The sequence below is a fragment of the Euprymna scolopes genome, chromosome 31 (genome assembly GCF_053919585.1).
Source record: "Euprymna scolopes isolate OS-2025 chromosome 31, ASM5391958v1, whole genome shotgun sequence".
In the NCBI taxonomy this organism is placed as follows: Eukaryota; Metazoa; Mollusca; class Cephalopoda; order Sepiida; family Sepiolidae; genus Euprymna; species Euprymna scolopes.
In genome coordinates, this window is record NC_136512.1 from 5,718,574 (window position 1) to 5,739,996 (window position 21,423).

The 21,423-nt window shown below is 33.6% G+C and overlaps 1 protein-coding gene across 2 annotated transcripts in view; it reads left to right on the forward strand.

The window, feature by feature from the left end:
- The window catches only part of LOC145255600 (ERO1-like protein alpha), a 116,391-nt gene that overhangs the window by 89,235 nt on the left and 5,733 nt on the right, over positions 1–21,423 (forward strand). The window contains exons 9-14 of one of the 2 annotated variants that reach the window (XM_080114086.1): positions 1,125–1,139; positions 6,571–6,663; positions 9,875–10,041; positions 13,324–13,400; positions 16,567–16,636; positions 19,907–19,993. In XM_080114086.1, coding sequence (XP_079970212.1) covers positions 1,125–1,139; positions 6,571–6,663; positions 9,875–10,041; positions 13,324–13,400; positions 16,567–16,636; positions 19,907–19,993 — 509 coding nt within the window. The remainder of the gene's footprint in view (positions 1–1,124; positions 1,140–6,570; positions 6,664–9,874; positions 10,042–13,323; positions 13,401–16,566; positions 16,637–19,906; positions 19,994–21,423) is intronic. The other variant, XM_080114087.1, reaches the window with a different exon arrangement.

Consider the following 21,423-nt stretch of genomic DNA (forward strand, 5'->3'; position numbering starts at 1 on the left):
TCCGATCCTTTTTATTTAGATGCTTATAATTCTTTTATTATTTTTATCGTTTTGTAAAGCTTCCTATTTTAAAATCAAATCCCAATTCACATGTCTTGCTACTGATGGCAAGGATTGAGCACAATATGTGAAATAAAGTTTTAGAAATTCTAACAAGAACGCGTGTTTTTTTAAAAAAAAGGTTTAGTTCCAAAAACTTCTCACCTGTGAAACCGTTTAACAATGCAATGTTTCCCTGCAGACTACAACATGGTCGTCTTCAATGTCAAGAAATACCTCGTGTCATCATTTGAATTAATCATAGTTTGCAATCCTGTCATAGTCACTGTTTTATCATCCAATTAAAAACCTCACTAACCCTTATCCTCAAATGGCCTTTCACCTTGATAACAGATGATCCATTAGTGTAAAAAGAAATTTAATAAATAAATATGCTTTATTTAGGAGAAATAAGTTTCAAAAAAAAAAAAAAAAAAATTTTAATAAATTTTAAAATTTTATTTAAAAAAAATTGATAAATATGCATTATTTAGAGGAAGTAAGTTTTAAAAATAAACGAATAATATTAAAAATTTTATTTAAAATCATTATGTAAAATAAAAATTTAAATATCCCTTATTTAGGGAAAATAAAGGTATAAAAATTAAATTTAAACAAATTTTATTTAAATTTTTTTTTAATTTAAATGCCTTTAGTGGAAATAAAAGTTTAAAAAAATAAAATAAATTTATAAATTTTATTTTTAAAAAAGTAAATAAATTTGTAAAAAAATCTATTAAATGAATATGCTTTTTTTTTTTATAGAGAATAAGTTTAAAAAAATTTTTTTTTAATTTAAATAAATATGCCTTGTTTAGGAGGAATAAAAGTTAAAAAAAAAAAAAAATTGATTAAAAAATTTCATTTACAAAAATTAATTTAAAAAATTCAAAAAAAGGACTTGTGGGACATTTTTGTTATATCCATGACTGTGAGGTCACGTGATATTATTGGTATTTTTATTATTTTAAAAAGTTTGGTAAAAAAAAAAAAAAAAAAAAAAAAAAAAATGTAACTCAGTCAGGAAGACTGTATTTCGGGGATTATATGCTAATGGAATTTCTCCCTGCTTCTGATGCTTTCAGGGGAACGAGTAGAAGGTAAAGTTTTTTTTGGTTTTTCCCTTTTTATCTGCTTGTCTTTTTTTTCCCCCAACATAATTTGCTTTTCTGCATGAGTTGTTTTGCATGACAATTTGTCAAACATTTTTTTAATCTGTTTACAAGAATTTGGTTATTTTGTAATGAGTATTTTTTGATGTCTATTATTTTTGCATCAATCATCCTATTTCGACTTTTTATAAAAACATCTATGTATGTACACATACTTACAATAAAATACACACACACACAAATACATTCTCTCTCTCTCTCTCTCTCTCTCTATATATATATATATATATATATATATATATATTATTCTAAGTACTTGTGAGTTTGTGTGTGTGTGTATATATATATACACACACACTCACAGGGCGAATGAACCCTTTTTCAGGGTCAACGGCCAACTAGCACCGTGTGTATTTGTGTGTATGTATGTGTGTTGGGATGGAGAGGGCTCCCATAAGCCGTGGGGAAGGTAAGCTTTCTAGGAGAAGCAAATCTCTGATTTAAAAAAAACCATAAAGCGGGAGATCAGTACCCGCACTAAGCTAGTCTGCAGTTTAACTTGTTGCTGTCTATCTTGCTCTTGCTTGTTGCTTGATCTCAACATTTTGAACCAAGAGAGAAACTTAGCTGTCATACAAAGCTAAGACTCTGTAACACCATCTTTGTATAGATACTCCCTCAGGCATTTGTCTATAAAAATGGTCCTGTGGCGATGGAAAAGTTGTGACGCATGAGGGCTGAAATGCTGGAAGCATGTAATAATTGATCTCAATGACCGTCTCCAGTGTCATGCCTGCTTGAGCGTGTGAATTCACTGGTAGGACTAAAAAAAAGTCGTTTTTGGGCTCATGGACTTTAAGTGTCTGAGGGAGTGGCACTCGTCTGACAAGACGTTGCAATTATCATATATATATATATATATATATATATATATATATATATATTATCAAGCAAATACCAAAATTAGATATAAATATTGTTGACTCAGTGGATTAAGCAGCACAGCAGCAGTCAGCACCACCACCACCTAGCACCCAGCTTTGGAGTATTCTGCCGAATAATAAAACCTTTTTGTAAATTTCTACTCTACAGCTGTTCTTATTATTTACACACACACACACACACACACACACACGTGGAACATAGAGTATAAGGACCCCAGGAGATCAGAGGCGCAGAAGTACATTTTTTGGTCGACACCGATTGACCTTGACCTTCGCACACGGCATTCTGTAAATCATAATAAAAAAAAAATAAACCCGAATTATTTTTTATTTATTTTTTTTTTAACTAAAATTTTCAGAGAAAAACTATTATATACTTTGTTGGTGGTGTTTAAAGATGTATTTTGGATTTCTATCGATTCTATAAACTTTATTACATTAAAAAAAAAGTACTTGTAGTTTTTCTTTGTAATGTTTTCATTCTTAGCTTTTTAAGATTAATATTTATTTTTGCAGGTTTTTTTTTTTTTTTTTTTTTTTTACAATTTCAACGTCCTAAATTATATTTTAAAAAAGTACAAATGTTTGTAAAATAATGTGCGATTAAATTTTTTTTTTTTTCCTATTAAATTATCTTGTTGACATTTTGTCCAATTTTATTTAATACTTACAAAATAATAATCAACCTTATCACCAGTTATGTCTAATAATCACTGTTATTATTCAATAACAATCTATTGGATGAAGTACGAATTTTAATACATTTCCCATCGCAATTTCAAGTTTCCACCATGACCGACGACGCTGTCTCAAAAGGCAGATAACTCTTCCTTACATGAAGTGGAGTGCAAGAGAGATAACTCTGCCTTGCATATTAATTTTGCTAAAGTTTTGTTGAATAAGGTTTGAGCGTTGTTTTTAATGGTTTTGCTCTTGTACACCCTTTCCGCTTTTCCCACCTGGTTAGAAGTTAGAGCCTTCACATGCATACCTACAATATACCTTCACATGCATCTTGAATTTTGCACAGTTCTGCACATTTGCTTTATTTCAGGATTCAGAGCTCTTGGCTTTATTTTTTATCTCCCAATAATTCTTTTATTTTTGTTGTTTTGTTTTTAATTGCTTCTTTAATTGTTACTCGACTTTCTTTACTCATTTGTTTTCTGCATAATAACACCATCATACATTTTTGTTGCATTCTTTTTTTCTTTTACATTTTTCGTTACTGATAATTAACTTGCAGGTTAGACTGTGATGTTTAGAGTAATTTAATCTTTTCATACTAAAATTTTAAAAAATATTTTTCTAAAATCACTTTTTTTACATTAAACCATTATCTAATTAATAATCGTATTAATCTTTATCCTCAAATAACTTTTAGCCTTTTTTATAAAATTGTCTGAAAATGATATATATGTAATATATTGAATGAGAGTGATATTAAATTATTTGAAAGCAATATATTTACTAAGTTGTTTTGAAAGCGATATATATATATTATCAAATCATATCAAGTTTGAAAACGAGATATATGTATATCTCGCTTTCAAACAACTTTGTATCTATATATAAGTTGTTTGAAAGCGGTATTTTTTTAATTGCCTATATATTAATTTTTGGGTTTAAAATGTTTATTTAATTTTAGGGGGTATAAGTATTGTTAAACAAAGGCACTCTTAGACAATAACTGCCCTAATAAGCTTGCACGATCATGTAAGAGTTTGTTTTGTGCATGAAATTTTGACCCTTAAAATATCAGAAAAAATTATGCTAATTGTCTTTCAAGTAGGACTGCCTCATTAGAAAATTATCTTTTGGATAAAAGCCACTGGTTTTTAAGCATGAACGGTTTTGTTTTTGATTTTGGTAAGTGTATGTATATTTCATACGAGTGGAAGATGGATTTTTTGTTTTCCTGTGTTTGTGGCATTATTTATTTTGTCTGCTATGCGATTGTTTTTTTTTATTAACTTGAATACTGACTTGCGATTTTATTGATTGTTAGCACGTTTTTTTTGTTTGTTTTTTACTGATTCTTAGGTTAACAATAATCTCATAATTATTGCAAATATCTGTTCTAATTTATTCATGATTAAATTACCTTCGAATTCGATACATACCATGGTGCATGTTTGCATGGGTGACCTTTTAAACCAACACATTTTAGGTGAAAACATTATTACATATTTACGTGTCATAGCAGAATTATAAATTTCGAAAATTACGACAAATGGTCCACTAGATGATTTGCTAGAAGTATTTAAAAAAAAAAAAAAAAAAAAAAATAGAAGTATCTTAAAAAAAGAAATATCTACAATTAAGTTCCCAGATTTAAAGATGTCGGACCTTTAATTTAAATGAAGGTTTATCTCCCTTGTTTGGCATACTGAATTAGTTGCACAACTCTTGCACATTAAAACGTGATAAAACTCGATAATTTGATAAAATTATTTTTACTTCTAATTATTTTTTTACTTGATCAACTTTTGTAAATTTTGGAATCTATACTAATGTTAACATATGCATGTAATGTTTTCATCTGAAACAACAATGTAAACAAGCACTCGTACCTCTTACTAAATTTACTAATATTTAAAATTATATATATATAATGTAAGAGGTGTGTACACATATATATATACCGCTTACCAAGTTTACTATATTTTGAGGCAATTTTCTCATATTCCTTTCAATATTTCTGACCAGCCGATATTTATTTATTGGGAATAACATACATCAATCCAATTTAATTTTAAAATTACTTTGTCCAGTAATCTAATATTATGAAAATCTTCACTCATTCATAGAAAATTCAAATTCTGCTAGGGGATTAACTCTTATTTGAATTGAATATAAAGAGTTGTCCCCCTTCACAACTAAAATTTTATTTCTTTTTCAGTATAAGTTTAAACAAATGTGCAAACAAATAAAAATGAAAACCGACAACATCGGGTCCGTCATAAGTCGAGTACAAATAGGTCAAAATTTATAGATCTTAGAAATCATTGTAAGAGTGAAATAGTCAAGAGAAGGCATACAGAAATAACCAGAAAACGCATTAAGTTGCAGAAATTAGGAACTCACAATTTATGGAAAATTTGTCATAGTGTAGTTAATAAAGGATGATCAGTTATTCCTCCACTGTTCAACAATTGTAAGGTCACTTGCACAGCAGCTGAAAAGGCTGAACTGTTTGTTCAACATTTGAACTCTTACTCCACCTTAAACCACACAAACCATTCCCTCCTAAATTTCCATATGCAGACAGAAGCCGCACTTGATGATCTGGAAATCGGCTCTTCTCATGTCCGCAAGATCATTAAAAACTTAAAGACACCTCCAAGGCATGTGAGCCTGATCTCATCCCTGCTATACTAATGGAGAAATGTTCCACTGAACTAGTCCATGTACTCTCCAAATACTACAGCAAAGGTCTTGCTGAATCTTGCTCCCCTGATAGCTGGAAAACGGCCTCTGTGGTTCTGGTGAAAGAACAGACTCTCTCAATTATCACCTCCTACTCTGTTAATGCTAAAATCTTTGGAGTATCTTTAACCTAGTCATTAATCGAGCATTAGTCGACCAACTCATAAAAGCTGATCGTCCATCTGACTGGATTTAGACAAGTTCATTCTATTGTGGATATTTTAACGGTCATCTCTAACCACATATACCATACACTGGATAAGGCAATGAAAGCTAGGTCGATATCCCATGATATGTTCCTCACAGAAGAGATGTTGCGAGTTTGTCTCTGATGTATCGTTATTTTCATGGAAAGTGTTCGACTGAGCTATGGTCCCCCCTCGCCAAACTTTCACAAGAAACACTCGTCTAGCTGTAAACACTATCAATAATTCCCCCCACTCTTTATCTGTGCCTAAACCTAAACGTAGATTCTATGAACAAAGCTTCTTTCTTAGAACTGCACGCCTGTGGAATTGTCTTCCGTTTTCCTGCTTTCCGGCTGACTACAATATGGTTGTGTTCAAGTCTAACGTAAATAAGTTCTTGATGAGCCGTTCCATATAAGTTATCAAATTTACCAAATTTTCATTACTAATGATTACTATATTGTCCAATTTCTACTGTACACTCTTTAACCCTTATCCTTGAGTGGCCTCTTGGCCTTGATAATGTGGTGATGCCTATGTAAAAAAAAAAGCTTGTGACAAGTTATGGCATGGAGGGCTCCTAATGAAAATCAGATTATATGGTATTACTGGACGAATGCTAAATATGATTATATCCTTCTTAGATAAGAGAAAAATCCAGGTTGTCCTCAATGTACGCAGATCTAAACATGATATTAATGCAGGAGTGCCTTAGTGGTCAATCTTTGAACCTTTATTATTTCTGATATTCATAAACGACTTTCTGGTAAAATTGGGATAATTATTTTTATTATAATAAATTATAATTTGTTAATCTCTATAAATAAAAGCTAATCCAACTTTTGTTTCTTTGAACAGGTCTCTGTTTAGAAAAGAGAGCTTTCTACAGAATGGTATCTGGACTCCATACCAGCATCAACATTCACCTCTCTGCTAAATATTTATTTCCAAGTGAGTATTTTGTTTTTCTTTTATATAAAAAGAAATCTTTAACATCATTGGTATGTGCTTCCTATATTAATTTTTAACTAGTGGGACCTATGGAAATTCCACAGCAGATGCTTTCATGTGTAATATATTGATGTTGGTATTCTGTGGATGTTCAACATAAATGGAGATGCTCTGATGTTATTGTACCTATTTACAATGCCTCCCCACGGGGCAGAGTTAGACAACAGGGTCGTTTTTTAATGTGGAGAAAAGGTACAAAAATAAAAATTGTCTCAGTCGCAGTGAGATATTTTCTGGAGCGGTAGAAAGATCCTACCATTTTTTCCAGCAACCTTGGCAACAAACTTGATGTACGTGTTCTGTTTCAGGTCAGGAGTAAAGGTCAATCCCAGAAGCTTATCAAAACATGGCGCCTCCCCCTAGACGAGAGCCATCCAACTTATTTCAACTTCCTCAGATTTGACTATGGAATAAAGGTTTAAAGGTTTTTAGGTAGTAAACAAAATGCACTACCTTGTATATTTCTTTAATGTGGTTTGTTGGATTTTATGAGGCTGCTCCTTAATTCTCTAGATCACATTAAAAATTGCTGATTGTAGAATTTATTATTTCTTTTAATTTCAAACCAACAAGTGACATCCACATTTACAATAAAGTTTATTAAATTGTGTTTCATTGTAAGCCTTTGTGGGTATGTACCACGAGTCCATAAACACATGAGCCTAATGGGCAAAGTTAACCATCTTGCTTGGTTTTAAGTATCAATTTTCCAGGAGGCATCACCTTATCTTTAGAAATATGTGTATTCGTACAGGCGTCTTTGGTCACAAGTGATATTATGTATTTCATCAATTTTCAAAATTGATTCTAAAGGTCTGCTGCTAGTAAAAAATGATATCTGGGGTTAATCGTAGCAATCATTTGAGCATAATTTCCCCAGGGATGAGAGCGTACTGAATGTTGTAGGCCTTTTGCGCAACCATCCATTTCAACTGGTGAATACCATAAAGATATGCAATGAATAAATCGAAGCATGAAAATAGTTATTTGTATACAAAATTAAATATTATAGTGATTTTATTCTATTTTAATTTTTATATTTTTATTTAATTTCAAAGGAAGAAATAATAAACTTAAAACTATTATTATTAATTTTATTATTTTATTTTTATTAAAATCGAGCTTTATTTAAGCGACATGTGTTGCCGGTGATATATGTCACCTGTCCTTTGCAGGTCAGCAAAGTGTCTCAGTGTGGCAGGTCCTGTCAATCAATTTGGCTGATCTTAATTTCGCAACCGGATTGATATATCGCTGCTTCGTCGATCTGTCACGCTAGAAGAAAAGCAATTTCATGCACACAAAAGAAAAACAACTCGGTGGTCTATTCTACTGATTAAATTCAAGATAAGATATACAAATATATATTTATATACAATTGTCCATAGTTCAATGTTGATTTTGACAGACTCCGCCGAGTCGATAGGTATTGCGGTGAGGGTGATGCGGGAAGAGGGGTGTGGTGACGCTTTACGTGTTGAGATACAGTCTCAGACTCTCAACAACTCAGACTCCAATTTCAGTTTCAACTCCCAGGTTAGATTCTGCACCCCGTTCATATACTCAGGGAAGGGGTATCCACTTACATCACCTCAGGGGAGGTTCTCCTCTCTTCAAGTGCACCTGTGGATCTGCAAGTGTTCTCATGCCCCGAAAGGTCATTCCCCGTGACCCTCTGGGCCACGCGCATTGTACTCAAACTATAAACATCCTTAGTCTTGAACCCTGAGTCATTTCATTTTCGGAGTACAATTTACAAAAAAAGTATTGTTGCCGATTTTCATCACAATCCAATCTTTCTCTCAGCAAAGTCTTTTGCCATCACCCAGGCACACCAATGATAATTAAAGAATAAAAAAAAAAAACCATGTCTGCCTGGCTTCTCCAGTATTTCGGGAGTCTTGACCTCCTCCCTGTGGGGAGCTTAACCGTTCCCTGAGACGGTCACGTCACATATATACCATGATAAAAATCTCAATTTATTTTCAATTTATTTGGTTTTTAAGTTGGGTTGCTCAAATAAATGCAAAATTTTGAAGAAAAATATTTCTTGTAAATTTCAACATTATTGTGCAACTTTCTTTAAATGCGATTATTTAAGGTTTCAAAATTGACCTACCTTAATATATCTATACGCCTATAAATTCATTTTTCTTTTGTGTGTATTGATATTCATATTAAAAACTCTTTTTATGTAAAAAAGAAAATACAATTTTGTTATATGGGTTGTGGAATTGCATTTACTAGCAAAAGATCTAGCTAATTTGCATATTCTTTTAAACATTCATTTTAATTAATTCCCGATTAGTCTTTTTCGGTTTTCTTATGGGATGATCGTCTTTAGTTAATTATTACGTGTAATTATATTCATGCAAATATTTTACATGATTTATACTTGCATAATATTTGTGTAAAAACTTTATAATAAACACAAAATTGTTTTCCTATATATTTATGTATACGTATATATTTTTGTTAAACAAATTTTGCCTACCAAACTGCTAGAGTTTTTGATCTACAGACATGAAACTTCATATATAAGGTATTTGAATCCATGCAAAACTTTATATTTGGGTTTTAACCCGAAAAAATAGGTGTGAAAATTAAAAAAAAAAAAATGAAATTTTCCAGGTGAAGGTCGAACGTCAGCATTACGAATGCATAACGTAGTAGCTATTGGTTCATGTTTTAATTTTTAGCCTTGCAGTAAACATGTTTTCATTGACAGCGGAGGCAAAATAAATCGTGAGCTTAACGTTTTGGTTTCGATTCTCGGTGGTAGCGCAGGAGTCTTTTTTTAATACTTTTTAAATCGTTACTATATATTGCATCCAATCTATATATATATATATATATATATAAAAGTGAAAATGTTTGTCTTTTCTCTATAGTAGTTAAGGAAGACTATTATACAGAAAAGCATTACTTTACATATTCACTTTTTAATATATACGTATGCACATAACCTTATGAACAGTACATAGGGTCCGAACTAAGCCAGGCAGAACTGCTAGTATATATATATATATATATATATATGTATGTATGTATGTATACATACTGTTTTTGATGTAATGAATTAATGATGTACTTTCAGTTATTTATGATAAAAAAAAGAGCTTGATATAACAAGATTTATATTTATTTTTAGACACCATTTATAAAGCCGGTGGATGGGGAACAAATATTGAAGAGTTTAAGCGAAGATTTGATCCTGAGACAACATCTGGCCGAGGACCTCAGTGGCTAAAAAATCTCTACTTCACGTATCTTGTGGAATTACGGGCAATTGCAAAAGCAGCTCCTTATTTGGAAAAAGTAAACATTTTTTTCTTATATATTAATGATGGGACAATTCTTATATTTTTACCGATTCCATACTAAACTCCAATACAATTACTGATTACTGTGTGTGTGTGTATATATACATACATACACATATATATATATATATATATATATATACATATATATATATATATATACTCGGGTTTTTTTATTCAAAAGTAATGGACTAATGAATTCAACGAGGTTGTTAGATAGTGCTCAATAAAAAGAGCTGATAATACTTGTTTATTGTTATATAAACATGCTCACATCCCGCGCTTACAAATAGCCACTTGTTTCACTCAAACAACAGATATCATCAGGCAGCGACTTGACTATTCAAAAGTTCAATGAATAATCTAATAATAATAATTTATTCATTGAACTTTTGAATAGTCAAGTCGCTGCCTGTTGATATCTGTTGTTTGATTGAAACAAGTGGCTATTTGTAGCAGCGGGATGTGAGCATGTTTATATAACAATAAACAAGTATATATATATATATATATATATATACTAGCTGTCCCTATCTGATGTTGCCCTTAATTTTATTATCGACAAATAAAGATTTAACTCTATATAGAAATAAAAAAGAAGAGAAATTCCTATATTATATTTATTTTGGGTTGGAAACCTATCGGATTCTTATATATCTGACTCTTTTTTTCAGATGTGAGGGGTTAGTTCAAAAGATCCCAACTCTAAAGTTTTTAAAAAACAAACAACTTTTTTTAAATTCTGACTCTCCATCGTTCGTCTATGTCTACCATTTTTACTTCGTCTCATAATCCCCATCTACAAAATTCAGGAATATAAAAGAAAGTGAAGAAACAGCTTCTTGACCCTTTTACTTTTTCTCTTAATACTGTTATATTTACACTTATACACGTGTGTTGTCCAACCCATCTTCTTGCTTGGCTGTGGATATAAATGCACTCTAATGCCAATGTTCATTTATTAAAAAAGCTTCATTACAAATAAAAGACCAGTCACAGAAACCATCAGAGGAACGGGTTACTTTCATATGCAGAAAGAGATAAAGCGATAGAAAGACAAACATAAATATAAACAAATTTAAAATGTTAACTTTTTTTGTTTTTTCTCCGGGCAACGACGGGTACCCCCACTTTTACATTTAACATCGTTCGTTTGCCTTACGTTAGTTTTTTTTTTTTTGTGTTTTTTAAATATTTACTTCGCTTATTCTTATGTTTTCATTAACACCCCCCACCCCCACCGACCACACACACACACACACCGAAAAACACCCAGGCAACGCCGGGTACCCCCCCCCCCGCTAGTACTTTAATAAATCAGTTCATTTTCTGTAGGCTGTTTTTGAACCCAGTCAACGCCGGGTACTTTTGCTAGTGTATATTTAAATACAAATTTTTGGTTTACAAAGAAACCTTCTTTAAGTATTAAAATGTTTTGTTTTTTTTTCTCATCATCCCATCTTGGTTTTATTTTATGGCAACGAGTCTCTGATGTAATGAAGACTTGTCTGTTTTATTTTTTATGTAAGTCCAAGGGGTGGCTCTGGCGCATATTTTTTTAAAAGGCCTCGTTAAAATCATTTGAAAGTTAAAAATTTAAAATTATTAAGAAACCTAAGAAAATGCGATTTTTTTTTTTTTTTTTTTAGTAAATAAACATGTTTATTTAAATACAAGCGTTACATCAGAGACTCGTTGCTGCAAAATAAAACACCAAGATGGGACGATGAAAAAAAACAAAACATTTTAATACCTGAAGGTTTCTTTGTAAACCAAAAATTTGTATTTATATAAACACTAGCAAAAGTACCCGGCGTTGACTGGGTTCAAAAACAGCCTACTGAAAATGGACTCTGATTTATTAAAGTACTAGCGGGGGGTACCTGGCGTTGCCTCGGTGTTTTTCGGTGTGTGGTCGGTCGGGGTGGGGTGGGGGTATTAATGAAAACATAATAAGCGAAGTAAATATTTAAAGAAAAAACACAAAAAAAACTAGCGTAAGGCAAACGAACGATGTTAAATTTAAAAGCGGGGGGCACCCGTCGTTCCCTGGATGTTTTTGGGTGTGTGTGGTCGGGCGGGGGGGGGGGGTTAATGAAAACCTAAGCGAAGTAAAAAAAAACAAAACAAAAACAAACATTAAAACATCTGAAAACACGTGAAAAATGGCATAAATAACCCTGCTTCAATATTAAAATTTTAAAAATCGAAAAAAAAAAAAAGACATCTCACACCACGATTCAAACCCAAAAAGTTTAGATAATGAGGCCGCGCTCTAAGAAACTGAGCTAAGACGATGTCGCCGAAATTATCGCTTTTTCAAATATTTAAAGTAAATCAGGTTATGACGTTGTATGACGCATGCGTAGAAGCGAACTGATCATAAGAGGACGGTTTTTGCTGGCCCCCACCTGTAGAAAACTGCTGATTTCAGGGTGAAGGAATCAATGTTTTTGGCCAATTTTTCGATATTTGTCGGGTGAAGGTTGGAAGTTAAAATGATACCCATCTGGTGAAAATCCGTGACCCGTGTGGAAAGTTTTTGCGATACACACACACATACATACATATTCGCTTTTATATATATAGATTACGTTTATTTACTAAAATAAAAAAAAATAAAATGAAATTTTGTTGGCTTTCTTAACGTTTAAAATTTTTAACTTTCAAACGCTTTCAACGGGGCAAATCCTCATGATTTATAAAGATAGTTTGTCATATTATATCTAGTTATTTTATGCACATTCAACCCTATTCTTATTGGGGTCTAGCAAGGCTAGTCGGCATTGTCCAGGGCAAAAGTGTAACATATTTCTACTGAAATTTCTATCTCTCTATTCGTCTCCATCTGTGTATTCACATCAAATGCACAGATAAAGTTTGTACACAAGAGAGAGATGAAAGGACATAAATAGACGGATGACTCCTCTCGCTACATAGTGGGGCAGATTTTTGAAACAGTCTTTCACTTGGTAATACGAGCACCAAAATTAAAATTTGTCATGTTTGCTTCTGCAGCCATCTTGAAAACTGGCAGCCATCTTTAATTTTCTAATGGCTAACATTCTTTAAAATGTATGTTTTGAACGTCATTTGTGCCAATTTTGGTGCTTGTATCACAAAGTGAAAGATTTTTATGGAATATTGAGATAACCTGCCCCACTAACACTTGATTACATTAATACATAAATAGTCTATCAATTTAAAAAGAAATTTTGTAAATTTAAAATGCAAAAAAAAAAAAATAAATAAATTTTATATTTTTCCTATTTTTCAGGAAAGTTTCTACACAGGTAATGAAACTGAGGATACGATCGTCAAGAAGGATATGAAACAATTGCTAGATACTGTTAGGTGAGTATGTCTGGATTTCCTTTTTTTTTTTTTTTTTTTTTTTGCTGTCCAATTTGTGTTACAATTCACCTGAGTAGAAAATAATGAGTATCACTCTTCCAGGTTAACGAGGAGCATCTAATTAATAACTGGTAGAACTATCCAGCATGGTGTTGGGAGGATAAATTTGATAGTTTATTTGGTACTTGTACAGTTAAGTCAAGACATTAAAAAATGAAAATATTGAAAAAAGTTTAAATTGTATGTATCTGTTATGGAACAAAGTTCTCTGAAAAAAAATTTCTCTTAATTTCATCAAGTAGGTTTTTTTTTTTTTTTTTTTTTTTTTACAGCAAAAAAAAACAAGACAATATTATATGATACCGAGCAAAATGTTGGATTTTTAGGAAGAAAAGCTAGTATTAAAGATGCTCCCCATCTCAGCGCTTTAACTGGAGTTATCTCCCTTTGGCATTTCTAAAATTCAAACAATTTTTTTTTTTTTTTTTTTTTAAATTCAAGATGGCTGCCTTCAACGCGCTCTCATAAAAACGTGTTTTTTCCACTGTAAAAAAAAAAAGACTACTTGATGAAATTAAGTGAAATTTTTTTTTTTTTTTTTTGGAGAACTTTGTTCCATAATGGATACGTACAATTGAAACTTTTTTCGATATTTTCATTTTTTAGTGTCTTGACATGTACCGTTTATTTTTTTTATCGATAACAAGTCATTTCCTACTGTTGTCACACAGGAAGTAAATCTTTCTGTAAAAACGAAAACAACTGATCATGGTAAGTAAATCTTAAAAAAACAGTAAGAAAACACAAGTGAAATCTAATGTTTTAAAAAATGGTGCAACAGTTAAATCCTCATCAAATAATAATGAATACATTTATCACATGGTCCCCTCACTCGATAACGATCACTAAACTCAGTGCTGTACGCCTTGAATTTTATCTCCGTTTCTCGTTCTGGCGGTGTTGTTGTCTCTCACATTTTAATGACTGCCGGAAGAGGGGGAGGGCACAGGCCGCAATTATAAAAAAAATTAAAATAAAAGAACAGACTCTGACACTTCTGTAAATATCAGCTGCATTCTAAGTGTGTGTGTGGCATCTAAAATCTAACGTTTGTTCCCACATATCAAATATCAGTTGGGCTCTGGGTGCATGTGGCATCATCATGGGAAACTACTTTTCGAACGCTGAAAAAGGGGGAAGAGCACAGGTCGCAATTATAAAATAAAAATTGTTTGCTCTTGGTATATGGTTTGGTTACATGCCTGAACATAAATATTTCTTTTCTTTCATCTTGTCCTCTCGTTCTGGCTGTGTCGTCTTGTGTTTTGTCGACTGCTGAGGGGTGGGGTATACTGGCTCACGAGTGTAAAAAAAAAAAATTAAACAACACAAACTCCAACACATTCTGCAAATATCAATTGCACTGTGGGTGCGTGTGTCACAACATTGTGGAAAACTACCCTTTGAGTGCTAACGTCCATAGTTTCTTTTTTTTTAACAAGGCCAAATTCATCAGTTCATGTCAACTCGTCTCAATCTCCGAAAGTTCTCCCAACTTCGTCCAAGCCATGATCTGCCTTTGACTGTGTCCAACTCGCACCTGTTATCAACTCTAATTGTCGTCGATTGTCACAAACCACTCCCCACCATTGTAAAACCCAAACACTCCTAAAAAACTAACTCTTAAAAATATATATGGCTCTTTTTCTTTTTTTTTTTTTGTCCCTATCATTGGCCACACCTTAATTACAACCTCACTTTATTTTTATTTGTCTAACCTGGTGAACAACTTCCTCTTTATTGTTCTGCTGATAAACTGATAAACCCATTTCTTATACCTATGTTTTCCGATAAACATATTTCCTCTTGTTTTTTGTGTCATCTTTTCTTTTTTTTTGTACCATTTGAGGGTGATCAATGTTGCTAATATCACAAGTGTTACACAATGTGACATCAAAATAAATTTTAAAAAAATTTTTTTAATTGAAGATTGTGCAACTAGAGAAGGAAACCCAAACACCACAATGTTATTGTTATTAGGAAAAAAAAAATCAATGCAAAATTAATATTATTGTAAAAGTTTTACGACAGAAAAATTGTTTGATCTTGGTATATGGCTTTGTTTTCAATTACAGTCCTGGGCAGACAGAGATACCATAAATATTGTATAGATTATAGTTATTTATTTCCCTCCCACAGTGACAAAATGTGCCACAAGGGTTGAAAAGTAGGGTTTGAAAAGCCAGCATATTAGAAGAGAAAAATATGCCTAGGTTGTCAGCATTCACCATTAGTGGTAGGAGTGTATCAGACAATTTGTAATAAACTAACCCTTTCTCAAAGGGAAAAGACAAAGCCTGGGATGGTAGATCTAGAACTGCACAGAACCAAAGCCATACCTCAGCCAACAAGAAACATGCCATCTCATGGGTGAATTTGCAGCTGAGGGGAAAACCCCAGCTGGATACTGTGTTTACTCAAATAATCATGAAAGTTTTATGAAACATGTTGGAATGTTATTGTTGGTTTGGAATTATCAGGAATAATTTCTTTGTCTATATCTAAGTTATCTCCCCTGAATTATATTGGGCAATGGGAGAATGCACTTTCCTATTTCCAAAAATAAACAAATATCTAATACCATCCACAGATTCTTCTTTTTCTAGCTGGCTTCCCAGGCTATCGGATGTTGATCTAATTGACTGCCACCTTTCATTAACCCTGTTTGTGAAGAGCATACAAACATGCTCATATAAATTAGTTTGCAATGCTAAAAAAAGAATCACTCTTTCTCTAAATATCCCACTGACATTAAGAAATATCAGAGTGGTTGAATTAACATACTGAGAAGGGCAAGATAAATGCATAAATAGCTAACAAAAAAAGAAATGGGTAACTTTTCAGTTAATTGCAAATTACAACTAATGAAAACAATTCTCTTAAGCATAACTTAATCTCAGAACTAAATCATATTTTAGCACATTTTTTCTCTTAACAATTCTAAGAATAAAAAAACTGAAGGAAAACAAACTCATTTTTGGCATTCTATTATTTTATGACTTATGCGTATAGATATGTTCCGTGCATGCAGAGATATAATTTTACCCACATGCATGCACAGATATTACTGTAGTTTTACCATTTTTTAAACTTTTTAATATTTCAGGTTATTTACCGATCATTTTGATGAGAGCAAGTTATTTCAAGGTGACCCAATTGAAGCCAAAAAACTCAAGGTAAGAAATAATATTAATGCTCTAAATTCTAATGCATAAAAATTGCTTTTACTCCTGAGGAAGCCTTAATAAATCAAAGGTGAAATATTGATTTCTCCATGGATGTTTTTGCATAATTTTTTTTGTTTTATGTGTACAGATAAGAGGTGCATATATGGATATGAAAAAAAATTATGGGGGTGGTATGATAAATTTCCATGTCAGGCTAAATATTAGATCAAGTGGAATTTTCCAATTAGAAGTCGATAAACAGCTACATGCCCTGGCAGTGACATCACAAGCACAGAAAATGGTTGAGTTGAGAACATTAGTGTCTTTCGACTGAACTGCCAGTTGAACTTTGGAAAGCTGCTTTCTTTCTCCCCCACATGGAGGAAGAGGTAAGAGGTGTTGTTTATGAGTGTGCAGGTATATACTGTGCAGAAAGAAGAAAACCCAATTGAATTGAATAAGAAAATTGTCTCTGCAGGTATGAATCTGTAATTCATACAAATGATATATTGCCTTGAAAAGATGCCCATGGCAAAACGTCCGTGAGGAATGGTTGAAACGAAGGTGGTTACTTAACCTACAATAAGATCTCAAGACTGATAATTTACCCAACATTGTCTCAACTACAACAGCCACGTTGCCTGCTGTCAGTTATCTGAAAGCAACGTAGTAGGCTGCTTAAGACATAAAGGAGACCAGTTGATGACAACGTGATCCTGCAGAGGTAGCATCAGCGAAATAGCAACAGACTGGATAGCTGATTCAGCAGCAAAAATTGTCTTAAACATCACAATTGATTCAAATTTTAAAATCGCTCGGATTTCAAGACATATCAATACATGCATAATGGAAAAAAATCTGTGCTTAAATCAAAACGTAGATTCCATGAACAAAGCTTCTTTCTTAGAACTGCACGCCTGTGGAACTCTGTTCCGTCTACCTGCTTCCCACCTGACTACAACCCGGATGTCTTAAAGTCCAACGTAAACGAATTCCTAATGAACCGCCCCCTTAAGTAAACACTTCATTAAATCTCCACAGTAACGTACTGTACTTGCAATAACCCTTATCCCTGAGTGGCTTCTGGGTCTTGATAAGTGGTGACCACCGTGTAAAAAAAAAAGTCATCTGGTAACAAGTTGCAAGGTTCTTTTGGGGGACGGTTACTACACAGCGAGACATGGAGTATGTAATTACCTCCACTGGACCATCTGTAAAAAATTAAACATCCAGTGTAGCAGCAAATCCTGAGAACATCAACCTGAAAGAACAGTTGGAAATGACTTATATATCATACATTATGACCATGTAATACCTACAGCCACCTACCTTGAAAATGCTGCTGTGAAACCTGATATAGTTATATGGAATAAGTCAGCGAGGGTTGCAACCTTGATTGAAGTGAGTGTTCCTAATGATAGAGGTCTGAACAGAGCTGAAAGAGAGAAACGGGCCAAATATCAAGGTATCATGTATGATATGAAAAGAAACTGGAATCTTAGGGAGATATCAATCATACCAGTTATTATAGGTGCCACAGGGCTTATGAAGAAGAACCTGAAGTCCTACCTAACTAATATTCCTGGTGAACCAAGTGCAAAAGAGATCCAGACAATTGCACTTAAGGGAACAACGAGGATAATAAAAACAGCTTTCAGTTGGTTTCAATAAAAAACAGGGGAATGTTGGCAGCTGGTTTGGTTGCCCCGTACCCAACGTTACAATCTTCAAAGGAAGAAAATTTTAAAAAAATAAAATTGCAAACTTACTAGAATGAATTTCTCAACAAGGAAAAAAAAAAAAAATGATGCCAAAAAGCAGGAACAAAACACCAAGCTTAAAAAAAATAAAATAAAATGTGTTGGTATAACGGGACTGACCCTGCACCATCCACACCGGGTATCTCTAACCTCGTCGAACTGCACTCGATATGACAGGTGCTCTTTCGATCGTACATTGTCCTGTCACAATGGATTGTCATCACACGTTGTTTCCATCATGGGGCGCTTCGCCTCTCGACCGAATCATCTCCTATCCTTCGTGGTTTCAGGGTTCATTGATCCCTCTACCGAACCCTGCAGCTCGCTGCAAAATGAAGAGTCCTCACCACAAACAGAACTCCGGTTTATAACAATAATAAACTATTTATTAAGTTCATTACTTCACAACGACTACTGTTTAAATTGAGGTGACTGACTATAGCAGTAAACGATGCATGACCAGACAAAGCAATTTTCCCATTAACACAGGCTAGTTAACATAACATCAGTCAGGAACACTTGACCAGCCCAGCCGTTCAGTTTGCTGGCTACAACTCTTTTTAGAATTCCTTTTTCTGAATCCAACCCTTTTTCCTCACCTCTCCCTCGGAGAGTAGTTAAAAACATTTTTTCTCTCTTCCTCTCAGAGCCTCCCCTTGTCTCATCCACTCAACACCTCTCTCTCTTTCCTGGGAGGGAGGGGGTTGCTCACACTGATATCTATTGGCAGTCCCCTAGGTTTCTTTCGTCCAGTACTATGTGTGGCCCTTATCATCTAATGTCACCTAATACAAACATCTCCTTTGACATAGATAATTCCAAATCTGTCTCCATTTTTGTGACAATATACCATCTGGTATGCCTTTAACAAACCCAAAATGACATATCGGCGGTTGGTCCTATTTTGCTAGCTAAGTCTGCATTTCTCTGCACTCCTCCAACCCATCCCGTCCGGTCACCCTCACCCCCCTCTCACCACAATATGCACCTCGCTGACACTATAGTGTCGCAACATCGTACACATTTAAACCAATCATTTTTCTTGAGAAAAAAAATCAACCCATTTGAATGTCAAACTCACAATGAAACACATTCTAATTGTTTGCATTGATTTCGTAACAACAAAGGATGATTTCTATAAAGAAAAAAATAAGGATTTATTCAAAAGGAAAAAACAATCCCGACATCATACTTTTATAACTTAAAAGAAATTGGACTTAAAAAAAAAATTAAAAAAAGAATGTATCTAGCTAGAGCAGGGAGTAAAGACGTCTTTAACCCATAAATGTTTAGCATAAAGTGACCCAAAGGATTGACATGCTGTAAAATCCAACAAAATCAGACAGAAGTTGGAAGTAACTCACAAAATGTCCAACCTCAGCATGAAACCAAAAGACAGAAAATGAAAATAATGAAATAATTTTGTTTGTAATTTTTTTTTTTTAAAAATGATTTTTTGCAATTATTTTTATCTTGCATTTTGTTTAATTATATATTTTATCGTTTTTTGTTTTTCCAGGAGGAATTCCGAAATCATTTTAGAAATATTTCTCGAATCATGGATTGTGTAGGTTGTGATAAATGTAAACTTTGGGGAAAATTACAAGTAAGTAAATTTTGAGATGAGGGTTGATACATCGAATTATCTGGACTATTATTCTCATCTTGGATGGTGTAACCTCTGACCTTACTCAATTGCATCTTTTCCAACTTGGTGATTTTTATATAGAACTCTGATACTTATACAGAATTTTGAACTAAACTTTTTTTTCAACCCACGACAGTAAATTGTTCTCATTCTGTCAGCCATGACTGGGTGTTAATTTATTGTTAGTTATAATCGCCAGTAGTAAGACACATGGCACAATGGATAGAGGCATTGGTTATACAGGTAATCGGGACAAGATCAAAGTGTAGTATCTGTTCTTCAGATGCTGCACTTCAATTTCTTGTTCTGTTAGTGGAGGAGAAATCCTTCACGACTGAGACAATTTTTATTTTTGTTCCTTTTCTCCACGTTAAAAAACGACCCTGGTGTCTAACTCTGTCCCATGGGGAGGCATTGGAAATAGGAACTCTGAATAAAATGAGAATTAATACATTCTACTTTTTGAGATTTTTTTAAGCATTATGTTTTTTTTTTTTTTAATTTTTTTTTTTATTACATTTTCACCCCCAAACAAGGCAAATTGCCACTTTGGTGTAGGGGGCTACTATCAGGGGCAACAACTACTGGGGTACTATGTAGGGATTTGGGCAGCAAGATGTCGGTTCACGTTACACTTGAACTTCTGCACGTCAGTACTGTTGGGGAAGCAGGGACCTGGAATGGAATTCCAGAGTCTAGCGGTTCTGGGGAAGAAACTACTGAAATAGAAAGATCTTTTACATCTAGGGATCTCTACAGTGTGGGGGTAGGATTTAGCAGCCTGTCGGGTTTGTCGAGGGTGCTCACGTCGTGGGGGCACAAGTGATTGCAGTTCGTCAGAGCATTCACCACTAAAATACTTGTAGAAAAGGCAGAGGGATGCAACATTTCGTCGATGGGACAGAGGCTGAAGCTTAGATGCCAGTTCAGGGCCTATCAGGTTTGCGACTCTCTTTTGAACCTTGTCAAGGAGCGAGAGACTAGTAGCAGATGCACCATCCCAGATGTGGCAGCAATACTCCATACATGGGCGAATGGTGGCTTTATAGAGGTACAGGATACTTTCGGGTGTTAGTAGTTGTCTAGCACAGTAGAGAGAGCTCACCTTTCTTGCAGCGGCCCTGGCAATGCCTTCAATGTAATTGTTCGAGCTCGTTTCCTGTGAACGTTAGGCCAAGGAGTTTGAAAGATGTACTCTCAGATAAAGAGTCGTTGGCCATTGCTATGGGTGGTAGAGAGGGTTTCTTGTAATTATTGAATGAAACTAGTTTAGTCTTGGCAGCATTGAACGCGACCAACCACTTTTGTCCCCATGCAAGAGTCGTTCCAAAAGTAAAGCCTATTATTTTTTAACTCCAAAAGCTGAAAAGCTATGAAGACGAGAGTAG